This window comes from Manis pentadactyla, chromosome 1 (genome assembly GCF_030020395.1).
Source record: "Manis pentadactyla isolate mManPen7 chromosome 1, mManPen7.hap1, whole genome shotgun sequence".
Taxonomy (NCBI): Eukaryota; Metazoa; Chordata; class Mammalia; order Pholidota; family Manidae; genus Manis; species Manis pentadactyla.
Window position 1 is genome coordinate 181,589,108 of NC_080019.1, and position 15,806 is coordinate 181,604,913.

The following is a 15,806-nucleotide window of genomic DNA, read 5'->3' on the forward strand; positions in this document are numbered from 1 at the left end:
TTGTATGCAGGCAATAGACCTTGGTGTCAGGTCACCTTTCCTAGTTCTGTTTTCCTGGAAACATGACAAAATGGAATGACACCTGTGTTACCAGGCCACATAACTTATGGTAAAAGTGACCCTCATTGGTCAACTGCATCTACACTAGGAGAACTCTGAGTGATCTATGAACATCTAGTGGGAAGATAAAGCTCAGGGCTTCCGTAAGTGACCTGCAACTCTTTTGACTGGGTGTGATTCTTACCAGGACCCCAGGAAGCTACACCCATGGGTTATTAAAACAAATAATAGACTCTTATGGGGCCTGGGGCTTGTAGGCCAGGGTGGTTACCACCCTTATTTGCACGTATTCATTTCCAGGTTGCCACTTGGCAGCTCTGCAATGGGGAGTCTTGCAGAACAGACATGGCTGTGCCATCCTACTAGCATGCTTTGTTTCCCATCCGGTAATCTTTATTTTATTTTATTTTATTTATTTATTTGTTAAATTAATTGATTTATTTATTTTGTTGTCATTAATCTACAATTACATGAAGAATATTATGTTTACTAGGGTCCCCCCTTCACCAAATCCCTCCCACAAACCCCATTACAGTACTGTCCATCAGCATAGTAAGATGCTGTAGAATCACTACTTGTCTTTTGTGTTGCACAGCCCTCCCCATGGCCCCCCCACCATTATACATTCTAATCGTAATGTCCCCTTTCTTTTTCCCCACCCTTATCCCTTCCTTCCCTCCCTTTCCCTTTGGTAACTGTTAGTCCATTCTTAGGTTCTATGATTCTGCTGCTGTTTTGTTCCTTCAGTCTTTCTTTGTTCCTATAGTCTTTGGGTTTGAGGTCTCTTGTAAGCAGCATAGATGTGGGTCTTGTTTTTTTATCCATCCTGTTATTCTGTGTCTTTGGATTGGTGCATTCAGTCCATTTACATTTAGGGTGATTATTGAAAGATATGTACTTATTGCCATTGCAGGCTTTAGATTCGTGGTTGCCAAAGGTTCAAGGTTAGCTTCTTTAGTATCTTACTGTCCAACTTAACTCACTTATTGAGCTATATTAAACACTGTCCGGTCATTCTTTATTTTTCTCCCTTCTTATTCCTCCTCCTCCATTCTTTATATGTTGCTTGTTTTATTCTGTGCTCTTTTGTGCTTCCTTTAGCTGCTTTTATGGGTAGTTGATTTTATTTTTTGCCTTTAGTTAGTATTTGGTTGGTCTGCTTTCTTTGCTGTGATTTTATTTTCTCTGGTGACATCTATTTAGCCTTAGGAGTGCTCCCATCTAGAGCAGTCCCTCTAAAATACCTTGTAGAGGTGGTTTCTGGGAGGCAAATTCCCTCAACTTTTGCTTGTCTGGGAATTGTTTAATCCCTCCTTCATATTTAAATGATAGTCATGCTGGATACAGTATTTTTGGTTCAAGGCCCTTCTCTTTCATTGCATTAAATATATCATGCCATTCTCTTCTGGCCGGTAAGGTTTCTGTTGAGAAGTCTGATGATAGCCTGATGGGTTTTCCTTTGTAGGTGACCTTTTTTCTCTCGCTGGCTGCCTTTAAAACTCTGTCCTTGTCCTTGATCTTTGCCATTTTAATTATTATGTGTCTTGGTGTTGTCCTCCTTGGGTCCTTTCTGTTGGGAGTTCTGTACACTTCCATGGTCTGATCGATTATTTCCTCCTCCAGTTTGGGGAAGTTTTCAGCAATTATTTCTTCAAATACACTTTCTATCCCTTTCTCTCTCTCTTCTTCTGGTACCCCTATAATGCGGATATTGTTCCTTTTGGATTCGTCACACAGTTCTCTTAATATTGTTTCATTCCGGAGATCCTTTTCTCTCTCTCTCTGCATCAGCTTCTATGCATTCCTGTTCTCTGGTTTCTATTCCATCAATGGCCTCTTGCATCTTATCCAGTCTGTTTATAAATCCTTCCAGAGATTGTTTCATTTCTGTAATCTCCTTCTGGACATCATCCCTTAGCTCTTGCATATTTCTCTGCAGCTCCATCAGCATGGTTATGAGCTTTATTTTTAATTCTTTTTCAGGAAGACTGGTTAGGTCTATCTCCTTCTCAGGGTTTGCCTCTGTGATCTTGGTCTGTATCAATTTCTTCTGCCTTTCCATGGCGATAGATATATTTGTGGGGAGCTGGTGTGTGTGTTGGGTAAGAGAAAGTCCCTTCTTGCCAGTTTGTGGCCTTCCTCTCCTGGGAGAACAGCGGCCTCTAGCGGCTTGTGCTGGGCAGCTGCGTGCAGACGGGGCTTCTGATCTTGCCCGGCCGCTATGGAGTTTATTTAGCTCTGCAGTTGCTGTGGGCGTGGCCTGCCTCAGGATGCTTCTCCAATATGGGGGAGCCACATTGGAGGGGGAACAGGAGGGAGGCTGTTTATCGGGTGAAGGGCCTCCGAGCTGCGCTGTGGAGGTTTGGGCACCCAGAGTTCCCCGGGATTCCCAGATGCTGGGCTAAGTGTCCTGGGGCACTTCCGTCCAGCTGTGAGGTCCCTGTCCCTCTAAGACTTTCAAAAAGCACTCACTTTTTTTTGTCCCGGGTGCGTCGGCTGCGGGGACCCGCTCACAGGTCTTACTGTCCTGTTTCCCTAGTATCCAGCACCCCATGCATGCACTGTGTCTGCACTCTGGTGCGGATGGCTAGGGCTGGGTGTTCAGCAGTCCTGGGCTCCCTCTCCCTCCCCGCTCCAACTCCTCTCCTCCCACGGGAGCTGGGGTGAGGGGCGCTTGGGTCCCGCCGGACCGCGGCTTGTATCTTACCCACTTTGCGAGGCGCTGGGTTCTCGTGGGTGTGGATGTAGTCTGGCTGTTGTCCTGTGTCTTCTGGTCTCTCTTTTAGGAAGGATTAGTGGTATTTGTTGTATTTTCAAAAATATATATGGTTTTGGGAGGAGATTTCCGCTGCTCTACTCACGCTGCCATCTTGGTTCTCTCTCATCCAGTAATCTTTTAAGTGAAGCTTGTACTATTGAGTTTCATGAGTTTGATTAGTTAGGCTAGGGATCCACAAACTATGACCATGCACCAAATTCAGCCTGCTGCTTGTTTATGTAAATAGCTTTACTGGAACAAAGATAAGCTCATTTGTACACATAGTTTATGGATGCTTTCTTACATGACAACAGCATGGCTGAAGAGTTGTGACAGATACCATATGGGCTGCAAAGCCTGAAGTATTTACTATCTGGCTTTTTAAAAAAAAGTTTGCTAACTTGTAATCTAGGTGAGCTTAAGATGACTAGGAAATGGTGTTCCATTACTATAGAGACTTAAAAAAAAAAACGTTAGGAAACTACTATTAGCAATCTAAAGCATTAATAAATTTGCCAAAGGAAGAACATTCTTTAGCATCCACATACCTTAGACATGGAGTTTTTCTTGCCTTCTTGTTCAACTTCAGGCTGTGATGCTGACCGAAACTGAGATATAGGTGACAAATACCTTAACAAAAAAAAGTTTACCAAAGCTTGAATGCTTTGAAAGAAAGTGGTATGCACTCAATATAACAAAGCCGGATTAACTGTTCACGCCAAAGGTTGTCTGGTTTGCTGCTTGGCTGATTTATCAGAAATAGTATATTCCATCTCCTTGTCTCAAGTATTTTGGCTTAATTCCAGGGCAAAATTTAAAAGCTGTGCTAATATTTCAATGAAAAACAGCATAAAAGAAAGAAAAAAAATCACATCTAAGTATTTCTTAATTTTCAAAAGAATTAAAAAAAGGTAGATAGCACCAAAACAATGCAAGACTGTATAGTCTTCCTAAAAGTAATGGAAGTGACATTTTAAATCAAGAGAGAGGATATGTTAACTCTGGCTGTTTACTATACAATACATCACGGTTACTGGGAGTAGGAAGGATTCCAACTGGGAAAGGGCACAAGTGAACAGAAATAATTCTGTACCTTAATCTGGAAGGTGATTTATACACAGGTAAAAATTCACCAAAAAGTACACTTAAAGTTAGTGCACTTTAATATATGTATGTTATACTTAAAAAAAGTTTACAATTACATCATCATGGAAACACTTATTCTTATCAGAAAAAAAATCACGGATTTTTATTAAAATCCCTGAAGGAGCCGCTTGTCTCCCATTTCAGAGACACTGACTATCCTGAGTTTCTTACCTTACTTTTAAAAATAGTTCTACCACATATCTATGTCCTAAACACTTAATTGCCTAGTATTGCATCATGCTGAACTTTATGGATATGAAGTCATACTACTATATGTATTCTTCCAGAGCCCTCTTCACCTATTTTCCTGAACCATGGATGTTTTCCTTAGCTAGAATTCATTTTCAATGCAGGAGAGTATTCAGTCCTACTGTCAGACATTTGGGTGCTTGTGCTCTTTGGTATTACATATAGTGCTGCTGAGAACATTTCTGGCCATCTTCTGGGGTTTCTTTAGTGGCTACAATACTCAAGAATCAGAGTATCAACCTTTACACTCCTGACCAAGTTTGTTAAGTGCCCCTTGTCCTTTACAATACTTAATATTGCTAAAGAGTTTAATTTTTTCAATAGGGTATGAAATGTTACCTCAATGTAATTTTACTTTGTTTTTTCCATGATTACTAATAAAGTTAAGTATTATTAGTACTTTTTCACATATACATTGCTTTTACGTTTAATTTTCTATGGAGTCAAAGTTTTTTGCCTATTTTTCTACTGATCTTTTTCTTATTCATAGGTGAGGAGTATTCTTTAATAGTAATTTTTTTAAGTTAAGTTAAAATATCTTCTTGAAGATACTTATCTTTTCATTCTCTAAGAGCATTTTGATAAAGACATCCTTTCTTCTTATAGTTTTAGTTATGTTTTGTTCTTTTAAAACATCCCTCCCAAAAGATAGTCTCCTTATCTTCTTAAAGTTTTGTGGTTGTGTCTTTTAATACAGGTCTTTAATTTACCTACATTTTTATAGATATTACGAGTAGAGATCCAAGCTCATTTAACCCCCATAAAATCAACTGTCCCAGCAGAACTTATTGAAAAGCTTGTCCTTTCCCCCAGACCAGAAATGACAACTACGATATTAGTTACCCAAAGTACCCCAAACCTTAGTGGCTTGAAACAGCAAACATTATCTCACATAGCCGCTGAGGGTCAGGAATCTAAGAGGAGCTTAGCTGGTTGGTTGAGGCTTGGATATTGAATGAGGGTCCAGTCAAGATGTTGGTCAGTCAGTCATCTGAGGGCTGGACTGGGGTTAGAGTATCACCTTCCAAGAAGGCTCATTCACGAAGGCTTTCTGGAGTTCTCATTTCTTTACTGGCTGGTGGCAGAAGCCCTCAGGTCCCTATCATGTGGGCTTCTCCATAAGGCTGCTCACAACATGACAGCTAACTTTCCCAGAGCAAGTAATCCAAAAAAGAGAACTCGCAGTGCCTTGTAAGACTTGGTCTCTGAAGTGTACAATGTCACTTCAAGTAATTTTATATACTTAAGTCCAGCCCACATTCAAGGAGAAGGGAAGTGGGCTCCATTTTTTTAAAGGGAGGAATATCAAGGAATTTGTAAGCGTATTTTACAAACACCAAAGCTATCACAAAGGCTCGAAAACTTGTGGTGCGCTTCTAAGGTTATCTATAACATTGCCTCAATCATTTGATCTATCCCTATGCCATTACACGTTTACTTACTATAAATTTGAAGCATCTAACCTTTCATCACACATTTTATTTTTCTTCGGGAGTACCTGAAGGCCCTTTCTCTTCCATATACATTTTATCAGTATGTCAAGTCAAAAAAGTTGGGATTCTGATTTCAACTGCACTGAATCTTTCATCAGTTTGGGGAGACCTGACAATTACCAAAATTATAATATTAGGCATCTTCCAATCCACAAATACTTTATACATTTCTTTAGTAAAAATTTATAATGTTATCCATAAGCTCTTATGGATTTTTCAAAAAATTCATTTCTAAGTATTTGTTACTTTCTGATGCTATTACAAAGAGAATATTTAAGTTACATTTGCAATAGACTTTGTACAGATTTTCTATCAAAGTTTCTAAACTCTTAATTCTAAAAATGTATCTCTGAACTCCAGAATTTCCTGTATAATTATTCCACCTCTAGTAACAATAGCTTTTTTCTTTCCTTTCCAAGTTCATATTTTTTATTTCCTTCTATTGTCTTACTGTGCCGACTGAAATCTCTAGCACAACATTAGAACAGAACAATAGTACAACAACATAAGTGGTAAATAGCAGGCCACCCTTGTATTTTCCTGGACTTAAAAATGAATGATTTCAATGATCAACTATAAGGTATAACATCTGATTAAATGTTTTTAGTAGATAACATTTAACAGGTTAAGTTTCTTTCTATTCCTATTTTAAGAATCATCATTACCATGCTTTCCATGTTTAAACAGTTAGTAGGTTAACTTGTACTGATTCATTTTCTAATACTAAGCCAGCAATGTATTCCTGGGATTGTCATTTTAAATATATTTTCAGCCTTTCTTCTTTTTCTGATATGGCACTTAAAAGCCTTCTAAATACCACCTTTAGCCACATTCCAGAAGCTTAATGCCTAACATTTTCAGTTCTATATTTCCATCAATTCTTTAACCAATGAGCTTCTTAGTAGTTTTTCTTAATTTTCAAGAACTTCAGTAATCATCTCATTAAATTTTAAATTTGAGATTAAATTCAGTAACATAAAATTAACCATTTGTAAGTGTGCAGTTAGGCAGCATTTGTAATTTCACAAAGTTGTGCAACCATCACCTCTATTATTCCAAAACATTTTCATCATCCCCAAAGAAGGCTCTGTATATATTAAGCAGTTAATTCCAATACCTACCAGCAACTCCTAATCTGCTTTCTGTCTCTATATATTTACCTATTCTAGCTATGTCACATAAATGAAATCATATAATAACCCTGTGTCTGACTTCTTTCACTAGTCTATGCCTGAGGTTTATTTAGGTTATAGCACATCTCAGTATGGCATTTCATTTTAGGGCTGACTATTCCATTGTATGGACATACCAAATTATGTGTATCCAGTCATCCTTCATTTAGGTTGTCTCTACCTTTTGGTTACTTAAAGTACTGACACAAATATTTGTGTTCAGGTATTTGCTTGAATAACTGTTTTCAATTCCTTTAGGTGATATTGCTGACTCAGATGATAATTCGGTTTAACTTCCTAAGAACTGCCAAACTGTTTTACACAGTGGCTGCAACATTGTACATTCTCACCAGCAATGTACAAGATCCCATTTCTCCATATCCTTGCCACCAAAACTTATTTTCCCCTTTTTTGGATTACAGACATCCTAGAAGGACTTAAGTGGTATCTCATTGTGGTTTTTATTTGTATTTCCCTAAGGACTAATGATGTCGAGCATCTTTTCATGTGCTTCTTGGGTATTCACTCATCTTTGGAGATCTACTCAAGTCCTTTGCCCATTTTTAAATTCAGCTGATTGCATTTTTTTGAGTTATGAGAGAATTCTTTATATATTCTGCATGATTTGATCTTACCTATTTTTAACTTTGTTTTAACTTTAATACATTAGTTTCACTAATTTCTCAATTTCTTTTAAATTCATTGTTTATTCTTGTAGTGCTGGCAATTTAAACATTTTTTATTGAAGTATATAGTTTATATATAATCTTATATTAGTTTCAAGTACAGAACACAGTGGTTAACCAGTTACCTGTGTTATTAAATCCTCACTCCAACTAGTGCGGTTACTGTCAACATAGAAAGACGGTACACAACTATTGGCTATATTTTCCATGCTGTACTACCATCCCTGTGAAAAACTTGTATTATCATTAAGAAATTTTGTGTCCCATTATCCCCTATGCATCCAAACCCCTCCCTCACAGTAACTGCCAGTCACCTCTCAGTGTCTGAGTCTACTGCAATTTTATTTTCTTGTTTTTAGATTCCACAAGTAAGTGAAATCATGTGGTATTTATCTTTCTTTGCCTGACTTATTTCACTTAGTATAATACCCTCTAAGTCTATCCATTTTATTGCAAACGGCAAGATTTCTTTCTTTCTAATGGCTGAATTATATTCCATCATGTATATGTACATCTTCTTTATCCATTCATTTATTCATGGACACGTAGGTTGCTTTTCTATCTTGGCTATTGTAAATAATGTGGTGATAACCACAGGGGTGCATATATCTTTGATTCAGGGGTTTTGTTTTCTTCAGGTATATTTTTAGAAGTGGAGTTACTGGATCAAATGGTATTTCTATTTTTAGTTTTTTTGAGGAACCTCCATCCTACTTTCCACAGCAGCTGTACCAAGTTGCATTCCCACCAATAGTGTAGGAGGGTTTCCTTTTCTCCCTATCATTGCCAACACTTGTTATTTGTCTTTTGAATAACAGCCATTATAACTAGTATGAGATGGTATCTCATTGTGGTTTTAATGTGCACTTCCCTGATGATTAGTGATGTGGAACATTTTTTCATGTGCCTGTTGGTCATTTTTATTTCTTCTTTGGAGAAATGTCTGATCATCAGGTCCCCTGAACATTTTTTAATTTGGTTATTTGTTTTTGGGTGTTTAGGCATATGACTTCTTTATGTATTTTGGATGTTAACCCCTTATCAGAAGAACCATTTACAAATATATTCTCCTATACCATAGGTTGTTTTGTTCTGCTGATGGTGTCCTCTGCTGTACAGCTTTTTAGTTTGATGTGGTCCCACTTGTTCATTTTTTTGTTTCCCTTGCCCAAGAGATGTGTCCAGGAAAAAATTGCCAATATTTATGTTCAAGAGATTTTTGCCTATGATTTCTAAGAGTTTTATGTTTTTATGACTTACATTCAGGCCTTTGATCCATTTCAAGTTTACTTTTGTGTATGGAGTTGACAGTAATCCAGTTTCATTCTCCTGTATATAGCTGTCCAGTTTTCCCAAAACCAGTTACTGGAGAGGTTGTCTTTCCCCCACCGTATATTCATGGTTCCTTTATTGTATATTAACTGACCACATACACATGGGTTTATGTCCGGGCTCTCTATTCTGTTCCATTGATCTATGGGTCTGTTCTTGCGCCAGTACTATATACTGCTTTGGTTACTGTAGTTTTGTAGTATAGCTTTAAGTCAAGAAGCATAATACCCCCAATACTTTTCTCTCAGGATTGCTTTGACTATTTGTGGTTTTTTGTGGTTCCATATGAATTTTAGAATTATTTGCTCTAGTTCATTGAAAAATGCTGGTGGTATTTGATAGGGATTGCACTGACTCTGCAAACTGCTTTGGGCAGGATGGCCATTTTGACAATACTAATTCTTCCTATCCATGAGCATGGGATAGATTTCCATTTTTTGTGTCTTTTTAAATCTCTCTCATGAGTGTCTTACAGTTTTCAGCAATTATTTCTTCAAAGCCACTCTCAAATCTCTGACTTCCTGACCCAAATCTCCACCACCACAAATCCAAAATTTCTATGAATCTTGGAAGAAGATAACCTGCACATATTGAAACAAAAGCCCTTATATAACTTTCACATCTACACTGTGGTTTTTAAACTTTTCCAACTATTTGTTACTATGTAAAAGCTTATTTCCTCAAAAAGTCATCAGTTTTACCTGTTGCATGTCAGAGGTGTACTGGGCAAACTAAATCACTCCATTGTTGAATACCTGAATCAAGCTTTTTGTATAGTACAGAAGAAATATAACAAAAACTGAGAAGAGGGTGAGGGAATGATCTAGATGCCAAATCGTAAATTCCTTCAACGAGGATGCCCTTACATGGGATCAGCTTTTCTTACTGGAATCTAAACCAAGAGAAAAATGAATCCAACAGGCTAATTTTGAGAAAATGGGAACAACATGGAAATTCTGAGCAATCAAGATAAAAAAAAGACTTCTTATCTTTCTTTACTTAGCCAGGAATCTATGCTATGTGAGTAGCTCCCTTATTTTCACTTTACATTAATCTCAGACTACCTGGAGGGACCTCAGGATCAAATTTTGATAATCAGTGGACTACATGAACAAAAATCAATGGCATACAGTAGGTGGTGAGTAAATAATTAATAGTCACATTCACTTACTTCTGAATATCTCCAGCATTTGTTTGTTTGTTCTTACTTTTATTTTGTGAGCTGGGTGTGACTGGACCAGATTTTCTGGAATTCAAGGGAGATGTCAAGATGCTTCCATCACAGTTCTTCAACAACAGAAAAGGCATAAAAGACATTATTACAAAGAATTTTATAATAAAATAAGCTATGTATTTGATGAATTCAGAATTCAGAAACAGAATTTTTCAGGAATTACACTCACATTAAAATTCTACATATCTGAATAATATAATGCAGAAATTAGTACACATAAGATTAAGCCCATCCAAATTTTAACTTCACATTATAAAGCAAAAATGGCATGATGATACTTATCTTAATAGCTGATAATTTAATTTTTCTTGTGAACAGTTTTACATAACTACTTTTATCTACTGGGGGAATTTAAAGGACTATGGATATATCTGGAATAAAAGTTAGTTTTTTATAAAAATAATTCAATTTGGGGATTTAAGGGCATATCAATAAATATAATCAGTATTTACCTGCTATACCAGTCTCATGTCTCTCACTATACTCTTGGAAAAATTAATATAATTGGTGATAGTAGACATTTGGTCTTGGACCACTAAACTTTCACCAGTGAAACAGAATTCTAAAATGTCATTAGATCTATTCTTATAATCCCTGTGAAAACAAGAAGTAGAACAACTTGTGAAGATAAAGATGACTCCAGATTGTCCTCTGATGTATTTTCTTTCCTAGTCTATTTGTTATTCTATTGGCCAATGTCTTTTAATGTTCTGATTATATACCTTTCCAAAGCTATTCTACTTAAATTTTAAAAAGAATATATTAAAAAGGACAAACAATCTATAACTTGGTTATATTGGTAGGCCTCTTATAAAAAAAAGGAAAAAAATCTCTATTTTGGAAATACAGTTGACCCTTGAAAATATGGGATTTTTTGCACAGGTGCATATATATGTGGAAATTTTTCAATAAACATATTAGGAAACTTTTTGGAGATTTGTGATAATTTGAAAAAACATTTTCTTTTGTCCAGTTTACTGTAAGAATACAGCATATAATACATATACGTAGTATATGCCAAACAACTGTTCATTTTATCAGTAAGGTTCTGGTCAACAGTAGGCTATTAGTAAAGTTTCTGGGAAGTCAGATGTATTTTCTACTGTGCAGGGGGTCAGCACCTGTAACCCACACACTGTTCAAGGGTCAAGTGTACTTCATTTTGGTAATTATACTGAAAGTTATTTTTTGTTTGAAATCAGAGGAATTGTTTCTCAAGGCTCTCAAACCTGAATATACATCAGACTTCTCTAGATGCCTCTGAGAATAGTATTCCCTAAATCCCATCCTCAGAGATTTTGATTCAGCAGATTTAGAACAGGTATGGGAATTTATATTTTAAAAGAACCCCAGGTGATCCTACTAGGTTCTTTCAAATCACTGGGTCCCAATGATCCCTTGGTTTTAAAATATATTGTTTAAAGTATATATATTTTATCACTCATTATTCCCAAGGCAGTAATTCAACTGTAGCAATATAATAAAATCCAGGTTTAATATGTTACTTCAGAATTTAGTGTACTCCACTTTCAAAAAGTGATATGCATCCTTATAATGGAATACTATGTCACTCTTAAAAAGAATTACATAGACTATATGTAGTAATATGAAAAATGTCTTTAGATGTACCATGTAAAAAAAAAGCAAGGAAAAAAACCATGAGTGATACATCCTTTTTAGGTGAATAAGAAAAAAGTTATGAGAAACTGTTAACAGTGCTAATCTTGGAGAAAGAGAGACTGCTGCAACGGAATAGGAATTGGAGTGGGGAGATGGAAGGGGGAACAGAAGCTTTCACTTTTCAGTGAATAGCTTTCTTGCATAACCTGAATTTACAAACATAAGAAAAATTTTGTTAAAGTATACCTGGATTAAAGAAAATGTGTAATAATAATATGCAAAAAAAATTGTTTTAAGTAGAGCAAGTATGTCAGAAATCAATTCTGGTTATGGTGAACACTTCTTCAGATCTTTGAAAACCACTCAGTCAAAGCAAGAGAATGTTAATACTTCAAAGTTATCCCCTAAAACTTACAATATTAATGCTTAACTTTCTTGCCAATTCTTCATCACTTTTCAGTTGTTCTTCCATCTCTCTTCGCCTTTTTTCTGCTTGTTCTTTTTCCTCTTCCTCCTCCTCTGCCAGTAATCTCTGTATGTATTCTTGACTGGCTTTGTTTTCTTCTTCCTCATTGGCTCGTCGTTCTGCCTCCACCTTAGGAATGATTAAAGAAGAAGAATCTTTCTCAGAACTTTTCAGTATACTTGCAAGATTTCTTAAGAATAGCAGAAGTTTAAAAAAGAACACAATGGCAGGAATTAATATTTCAAATGAAGTAAAAATCTGAAGAGGCAAATTCCCACATAACAGTCATCAAGAAGTCTCTCTCAGGAAGCCTCTCCCTGTCAGGTCAATAAATCTTTGATTGAAGCCTCATCCCTCCTCCCCTCAGTAGTTAATCACATATTCTATACACTTACATTGTGGCAGTGTTTCTAGGCAATATTCTTCCTCAGCAGCATGCCATGTGCTGACCACTTAGGCCTAAGTTTCTGAGCTAAACACTGTCAAAGGGGATGGAGAGATAAAAATGAGAGACTACTCAGGGCCTTGCCCTTGAAGGTAGGATGAGTCCCCAAACAATGGGCAGAAGTGGAGCAACTGCTGAATAAATAACCACAATGGTCAGTATATGATTTATAAATGGAAAGAAAAAAAGACACAGAAAAGCAAATAACTTTTCTAGATCAGTTAGTGGCAGAGTAGACTCAAACTCAGACTCCAGGACTTAATGCCACGCCTGTAGTCATTTAAACCACACTTCCTGAAAGAAATAATTGAAGGACCATTTTTAGAAATTCAAAGGATTTGACTCAAGAGTTAAGTCTTTGATCCAACTGAAGTGAAGGTGAAATGAGAGAAAGTTCATTAAAAAACTTCCAAGTTTTCTTGCTCATAAAGGAAAAGCCATAAAGGAAAGAGACTGCTTCTTCCTCCTCTGCAATGTTGTATATGCACCTGAGGTTTGAAACTGCAGTGATCTTGCTATAAGCCTGAGGACAGAGCCAGCTGACAAAAGTTAGCCAAGAAACGGAGCTAGAGTTCAGGATGAAACCAGCCCTTAAGCCCCCAGTACCTCTGGAATTCCAGTTAATTACATTTTTAAAATTGTTCTAAGGTAACTTAAGTTGGGCTTTCTTTTACTTGTGAAAACCATTCAACATGTTGAGACCTATTCTTACTATATTTTTGTAACGATTAAATTATTCCTGTGAAACCTTTACTTAAGAACACTGCTTAGATAATATGCTAACAATTAACTATCATAACTAGCAGTTTTTACAGAGCTTGCATAGTCCAATATAGTAGCCACTAGATGCTTGTGACTATCAAGCAGTTGAAATGTGACTAGTCCAAATTGATATGTATTATAAGTAAAAATTACACAAAGGATTTTAAAGACTAAGAAAAAATAATGTAAATCTCTCATAATTAATTTTTACATATAACTTTTTGAAATTAAGACTGGATAAAATGAAGGTTCCTATGGCCAGGATTCTCACCAGGCCCTGGTTGGTTAGCTCACTACACATGTGTGGGTAGTGCATCATTATTGACTCTATATAAAGAGCCCCTGCCCAGTGCTCTGGGCAACATGGTGGCACAGCTGCAAGGCTGCAGGAGGGCAGAGCAGAGGCTGGAGTGGTGGCAGTGCTGAGGACAGAGACTGGGACGGCTGTGCAGACAGAGAGGCCCAGAGGCAGAGACCAGCTTGCTGCATGCAGACTCACTCTGAGTGGACAGGATTCTAGTGATTGACCTGCCATGGTGGAAATAAAGTTGGGTATAAACCCTTTCACTCCAAGAACATTCTACTGTCATTTCTTTCGTCATACTGAATCCACCGTGAACTTGCCCAGGGCTAAACCCATTGGCAACACAATTGGCATAGGTGGCAGGATTTATTGTTGACCAAGGAAAAGAAAAGGCCCTCATGGAAGGAGTGTTTCAGCAGGCTATACCTATGGACAGGGAGGCATTCCAGTGTCCCCCAGTGGATATGTTGTACTGTGAAGGCTATTAGTAAAGTTTCTGGGAAGTCAGATGTATTTTCTACTGTGCAGGGGGTCTGGGTCCACCCCAAGAGAAAGAAAATTTGTTGCTGACTGAAATGGCGTCACTATGAAGTGCTGTGGAAATAGTAAAAGATGTCATGGCAGCCCGAGAGGAAGCGGCCGGAGAAGAAGCAGCATGAGAGCGCAGGCTGCCAGGTGCCATGGGGCAGGTGAAGGATGTAGTGGAGCCGTCAGCCCCAGAAATAGAGGTTTGACGAACAGGTGGGGGTGCAGGCCCTGCCAGTGCCAGAGGCACTGGCCCCTCCTTGGTTGAAACCCCACCTGGTTGAAAGCTGTTGGTGGAAAGCCAGAAGGACTTGGCAACTGTGGGTTCTTTCAGGAGAGGTGCAGCCCCCTCCTCAGGTTGTGGAGCACTCCATGATCAGCTTCTATCCTCAGGTTCAAGTACAAAAGGAATTATGGTCTGCTTCTCAAAGCAAGAATTTAATGGGCCCCATGAAGGTCATGAGGATTCAGGTGTGGGTTGGTTTGAAAAGGCAGAAGCAGATGTAAAGAAATTGGATGACTGGAGTGTGGCAGTGACTGGTACGGGAGTGGTGGTTCCGGCTGCTGAGGACGAAGCAGAAGGCAGAGATAAAGCAACAAGATCGGCCTGTGTGTCTGCAAGACTTTTTGCTAGAAAGGCTGGAGAAAGTGGGTATTGTAAGGCCCACCCATGGTCTTTTTGGTTAACTCATCTGAGTAGAACTGGTTTGAATATAGCCAAGATGATCACTTGGTAGCAGTGGATCTCCTCAGGCTTGAGGATTACTGTAATTTGTTGTAATTTTTTTTATTTGTGCATTATCGTAGATTATGGAATTTGAATACAATGTTCCTTGCACAGGGACCATTGCAGAGGATTGAGGGCACATAGATTGAGAGGCAAGAATCCTGAAGGGGTGGAATGTGGATAAAATTAAGGTTCTTGTGGCCAGGATTCTAACATGGCCCTGGCTGGCTAGCTCACTACACACATGTGGGCAATGCTTTGTTACTGACTTTATACAAAGAGCCCTGCTCAGTGCTCTGGGGGACATGGGGGCATTGCTGCAAGGCTGCAGGAGAGCAGAGCAGAGGCTTAATTGGTGGCAGCACCGAGGACAGAGACTGGGACGGCTGTGCAGGCAGAGAGGTCCAGAGGACGACTATGCGGGCAGAGGCCCAGAAGATGGCTGCCCAGAGGATGCTGTGCAGGTAGAGAAGCTAAGAGAATGGCTGTGCAGGCAGAGAGGCCCAGAGGCAGAGAACAGTTTGCTGCAGACAGACTTGCTCTGAGTGGACAGGATTCTAGTGATTGAACCGCCACCGTGGAAATAAACTTGGTTATAAACCCTTTCACCCCAAGAATGTTCTATTGTCATTTCTTTGGTCACATAGAATCCACAGTGAAGTTGCCCAGGGCTGAAACCCATTGGCAAGACAAAGACCTAATTATATAATCTGACATATAACTTTAATTTTATATAATACTCTCTATATTGACTACATAGAATATTTTAGATATTTTCGGTTAAAAATATGTATTAAAATTAATTTTATTTGTTTAAAAAAATCCTT

At 38.0% G+C, this 15,806-nt stretch overlaps 1 protein-coding gene across 2 annotated transcripts in view; it reads right to left on the bottom strand.

The window, feature by feature from the left end:
• RNF168 (ring finger protein 168) overlaps positions 1-15,806 on the bottom strand; it is a 61,672-nt gene that overhangs the window by 7,306 nt on the left and 38,560 nt on the right. For both annotated transcript variants that reach the window (XM_057503817.1, XM_036926301.2), the window contains 3 exons: positions 12,166-12,345; positions 10,068-10,183; positions 3,367-3,448 (listed from right to left, as the gene is read on the bottom strand). In XM_057503817.1, coding sequence (XP_057359800.1) covers positions 3,367-3,448; positions 10,068-10,183; positions 12,166-12,345 — 378 coding nt within the window. The remainder of the gene's footprint in view (positions 1-3,366; positions 3,449-10,067; positions 10,184-12,165; positions 12,346-15,806) is intronic.